The sequence below is a fragment of the Fragaria vesca genome, linkage group LG3 (genome assembly GCF_000184155.1).
Source record: "Fragaria vesca subsp. vesca linkage group LG3, FraVesHawaii_1.0, whole genome shotgun sequence".
NCBI lineage: Eukaryota > Viridiplantae > Streptophyta > Magnoliopsida > Rosales > Rosaceae > Fragaria > Fragaria vesca.
In genome coordinates, this window is record NC_020493.1 from 12,017,795 (window position 1) to 12,023,410 (window position 5,616).

The following is a 5,616-nucleotide window of genomic DNA, read 5'->3' on the forward strand; positions in this document are numbered from 1 at the left end:
TTAGACTCACCTTATGGCCCAAAGTCTTTCACTAACACGCACTGGGATCAACTACGATGAGATATGCTCTCGTAATGGATGTCATTGAACTCCACTACTTTGTCAGTTTGGTAGTTTCCGAATAACTGAACAAGCAGCCTATGAATGTGGTCATAATAACATCTCTATGGGATCAGAGATATACATGAAGATCTTAAACGGACTTCATTCATCCGAATCAAGTGGCTCCAAACCACAGGAGCATGCGTTTGCTAAATGTATTGAAACGCACATGGACTCTACTTGATTTGGAAGGGATATGGTGAATTATGCCTTTGCGTGTTCATTCTGGATTTACATGGACTCTTGATGGATCAAGAGATGCCAATATGTATCAACATCCGAAGAAAAAGATCTTGGGAAGACATGGTCTCGATAAGGCACTCGATGACTGTATTTATGATGATTTTCCATCAATCGGTTTAGGCGCTCTATAACTAGTGAGGCCTACATATACTCCCATGATTAGTCAAGGTCTTTGCTCTAAAGAGAGATCTGTTGTTTTGTCTAAAGCAAGATGACAAATATGTGTTAAGAGATGGAGTTCCCATCTAAGTACAATTAGACGCATCAATGTACTCAACACAATACGAAAGACTTGACATCTCATTCGCTATGAAAAGTTGTAAAGCTAAGTGTAGCTATGCGCCCACGCAACGCCAATGTAATGGCAGTAACTCCTTTTTCAATACTTAATGGTATGAAAGGTTGAGGCTTATTCTATCCCTACATAAGAAAGACACATCAAAAGCGAAATCAGAATCTGCCAAGTTTTGTAGGTCAACTTCCACGGGACCTATAGGAAATCCCACTCACTGGAAAATGGTGAAATTGGTACCATTGGAAAGGTCTATGTGTCTACTTTCCAGAGACACCAACCATTTGATCATACCTATCATATTGAGTGAGTTATGGCCGTTTTCGTAAAGTAGGTTGAATCTGTCCGAGAATCTGATTTTGGCAAAACAGTCAACTTCGACGGGATTTTGTGAACAGCTCCTGATGAACCAGAATGTGTGTAATATACGGTTGGAAAGCTAAATGAGTCTAGTTTCCAAAACCGTTTACGGTTCGTTCATATGTATTTCCTAGAGGAAGTTACGACTGTTCTAGTAATTGAAGGTCATGCTGCGCGGAAACCTGATTTCCTGCACGAACTTATGTTTTGAGTTCACAAGCGACCTTCTCCTCTAAGTGTAAAAGATCATTTGAGGACAATACGGCATGTTTTAGTTAATCATTGCCCAATGCCACATTTGAAGACATGTTAAAAAACATTGACATGCTAAGTTGTTGAAACTTCCGTGATTAGTAAGAATCAGGAAGAGCCCTATGATTGATGTAAAGATCAGGGGGGGTGCGAACTTCAGGAGGATTCTAGCACATACATACATGTCACTATCAAATGTGAAGGGTGCGTTGTACTCTTTTTCTCCTACGATCAAGGTTCAGTTTTTCTCCCACAGGGTTTTTGTGACTTGACGAGGTTTTTGACGAGGCAACAGATCAGCACCATCGGCATATCAGCGCACGGCACAAGGGGGAGTGTTCTAGGATATTCTCTATGTGTGCCTTGGCCTTATGCCAATAGGATATGTAGTTAGACTAGATCTATGTATTCATATCCTTACCATATTGGTATTGTGTAATTCCCTATATAAAGGGCTCCTATCAATGAATAAGATGATGATTCTCTTGCTATCTCTTTGTCTCTACCATTAATCCTTCATCAATTTATTATTTTTCTCTAAATATATATTTCATTTTTGTGATAATAAAATATGAGGTACCATTATGACAAATTTCTCTTTTTATTATATAAAAAGAATAACGAAAACAAAAACTCAAGGGTATATTGATCATTTCATGAATAAAAATGGTTGCCGTCAGTTTTTTTAATGGAGCTAAAAATTCTATATACCAAATTTTGGTCGAGGTAAAAACGTTAGATACTATTTTGAAGTTTTCTGAAGATGAGATATCAAAGCTTTGCTTCTTCAAAATGTGAGACACTGTTTAGACCATTTTTCCGACAAAAAAAAGGGGATTTTTTTTGTCCCTCTCTTGAGGGTCTAAGGTCGACGGCGGTGGGAATTTAGTCCTTGTCGTCGTTTTGGTTAGCAAATGTAAAGGCGGTAGTTGTGGCGGTAACCCTCCTTCTTGATCGTGTCTGGGGCCTTTTGGATGTTTTTCGACAAATGGTGGTGATTGTTGTTCAGAGACAGTGGTAGGGTTGAATCCTCTTAGCTCTCGGGTTTTGGCCGCTAGGTTTCACCGGTGACTAGAGGAAGGCGTTTGTGTTGGGTCTAAAGCCGGCTTGGGATTGCGACTGAGGGTGGAGGATGGGTTTCATATCCGAGTCTAGGATCTGGGTCCGAAAGTATGGGGAAAACAAATAGGGAAGCAGGGTCAGTGCTTTGGTGGCAATAGGTTTGGGCTCATGATACCGAGTGACAAAGTGACAACGTTTTTCTTCAGCGGAGCACTTGGCTGGAGGACTCATCTGATTCTCCCTAGGTTGGGCGTTTGCATAGGTTTAGGGTTTAGGATTTAGGTTGGGCATTTGCATGGGTTCATCACTCTTTACTCTCTTGGTCTTGTCCTTGATCATTGGCGGTGTGCCGGTCGTGTAGGGGAGGGTAACCATTTGTGGCGGCGCAACAAACAAGGCGGGTTGAGGTGGCGATACAGTTGGGTTGCTTGTCGTCAGTGGTAAGTGCTGGGCTGGAAGTTGAAAGGCAAGGGAGGGACGTTACAACCGTTTCTTTAATTATGCGGCTTTGATGACTTTAACTCCCTTCAACGGTTGTGAGTCATGAAGTCCCAAACTTTAACTCCCCTTTTGTTGTTACGTCCAAGGTCTCTCCTTTGGGTTTTGGGGCTGTGGCCTCAAATCAGAAACCTGTGATCTGAATTCAACTTTTGGTTGGGTTTAAGTCTTAGTCTAAGTTGCACGGACACGACGACACGGTAAAACTTAAAAACTGAGTTTCTGACAAGGCTTAGACATGGCAAACAAAATTATATATTTATATATTTTAATAAATAAAAATATACTAAAATATGAAATAAGTTCAGTACATTACCAAATAAAGTTCTAAATTCAATCTATTTCATAACCATAAGAAATAAGTCAAGTGCATAACTAATAACATTAAAAGCAGCAGACCTCTAGCACCTAAAACATAACATTAAAAAAAACAAACTTGAGCAGTAGCTTGTTTTTTTGTTTTCAAACAGGGCAATCTCTAGCACAGTAACACCTAAAGACAAGAAGATGAACTAATATAATTATCATATCCATAATCCATCCAAACTTTTTTTTTTTTTAAGTCTGAAATGCTGACGTGGCGTGTCGCAATGCCGTGTCGGGGCCGGTCAACGTGTCTGAAAAGTCAACTTTTCAGACACGCCACGTGGCGTGTCGGACACGTATTTTGCTGTGTCGAGCGGCGTGTCGGAGTGTCGGACACTCCAGGGGTGTGGAGTGTTTGTGCAACATAGGTCTTAGTTCAGGTCTGGGGCTCAAGGGAAATTATGGTATAGGTCAATTATGGGCATGGTTTTTGGGCCAAATAAGGTTGTGGGTTGTGAGCCATTTTCCGGTTTATTTAATTTTCATTTATTGTCATTTTTGTTTTCTTTTGACAAAGTACATGACGAAATATTACCCGCTATTCGATGCATTCACTTGTCAAAGGTCTGGTGCACCAAGTCGTTATTGATATCTTTACCAAATAGGGTGTCATTCCACATACAGTAAACCTTTATAAATTAATAAGGTCGGGACTGATAAAATTTATTAATGGTATTAATTAATCGTTAAATTAATAAAATATTAATTTTTTGATTATGTAATAACTTATTAACTATGTAACAAAATATTATTTTATTTTTTTTAGTATGACTTATTATTTTTTTCAACAAAAATAATATTGTTGTACATTGTTCAATAATGTCTATATTGTCGAATTTATTACGTTATATTATTCAATATGCTACTTTATTCGATGTACAACATTTTCAACATACAATGTTAGTTCGGAAGTACTATATTAGTTCATTGGATGAACATTAAATAAACAAAACCACAGTCACATATCACATCAGAAACACAAAAATGACTTCTCATCTAAAAAGAGTAAAAAAAATCGACGATAACAGATGAAATGCGTAAAACATTGTGCGAGTACATCAAAGATAATCCATGTAGCACTCATAAGCATTTGTAACAGTGAATTGTGGTTTGGTTGGTTAAGGTGCCTAACTGACAATTTTGAGGTCATGGGTTCAAACCTCATTAACATATGTAGGGTGTGTGAGATATTAATAAAAATAAATAAAAAATTTAAAAAAAAAGAAGCATTTTTGCAACAGTGAGTTTTATAAAAGTTCGACTTGTAAGTGAGTTAAGAGACGATATCAAATACGATCAAGCAATTAATGTGACCTCAATTTTCAAGAAGAAACAAGTCACAATTGAGTCATCATTCAGCGGATTAATTGGGAATTCCCATATTCCAAAAAAGAACCTAGAACAAAAAGTTAATTCATCTCACTCACTACGTACTTCCCCTCGGTGATGCTGCTTTCATCAGGCGGACGGGAAGTTAGGCATACCCCCAAATGTATCAAAAAATCCCACCACCCCAAGACTAAAGCAAATTTCAGGATGTAAGCAAATTTTAGCACCCGGGTGTTTAAAGAGAAACCAATCATCGATTATCGATCTTGCTTGATCTAGCTACAACCAACATATCAAAATTGAGAGGCACCCTAGAGCAGTGAAGCAACAATACATACATTGCATAGTAGAAAAAGTATAACCTAACGGAAGATGATGATAGAACACACAAAACGTTCTTTAATTCTTTGAACAAGTCATCACAAAACGTTTCTAAACAAGTGAGAAGAGTCCATGATAAGTCAGTAATCCGTTGGAACTTGGAAATTAGTGAGACAAAGTTAGCTGGAAAGCAAGAAACTGCTCTCATCAAGTTATTCACAATTCCCGTATCAAACTACAGAAAACAAGAGATTAGAGAAAAAAAGACCAAAAATTGAAAGAATTGACCAAAGAAAACAAAAGCAAATTTTTTTTTTAAGGTCCGGAGAATCATCCAATTCTGAGACAGACCAGCTCGCTCATTCTGTTGATGATGATGCCTCTTTCAATATCTCAGAATTCTCTTCCATATCATCTCCCCCTATCTTCTCTGATTGCTCTTCAAAACTAGTACCTTTAGTAGGGCAAATCGGAATCGGAGTGGCCAAATAAGTAGGGTTCTCATTTCCGGCCATTATAACCAAAACCTTGTCTTTAAACACCTTCACCGACTCGCCACCTTGCTCCAAATCTCCGTCGGCTCTGCTGCTGCCTTCTCCGTTTTGCTTCCGGAACGAGCAAGCCAAGATTAACACAGCAGAAATAACGAGAATAGTCATCGTCACTAGACCGCCTAGGAGGCATGGAATCGGATAGTGCCAAGGTGAAGGTGACTGCGGCGGAGCCATGTCCGGCGGTGCTTCCGTCGATGGTTTTGATAGTGAAACAGTAGCCGTTACTGTGGTTCTCAT

At 38.9% G+C, this 5,616-nt stretch overlaps 1 protein-coding gene across 1 annotated transcript; it reads right to left on the reverse strand.

Moving 5' to 3' along the window:
* Window positions 1-5,184: 5,184 nt before the first annotated feature.
* Window positions 5,185-5,616, reverse strand: LOC101313297 (protein GLUTAMINE DUMPER 3-like). The gene has a single exon (XM_004295669.1). It carries the CDS (start codon window positions 5,614-5,616, stop codon window positions 5,185-5,187), a length of 432 nt encoding a protein of 143 aa, XP_004295717.1.

Bases quoted from the DNA above. Each gene is read 5' to 3' on its own strand.
- LOC101313297 (XM_004295669.1), bottom strand. From the start codon at position 5,616: ATGAGAACCACAGTAACGGCTACTGTTTCACTATCAAAACCATCGACG.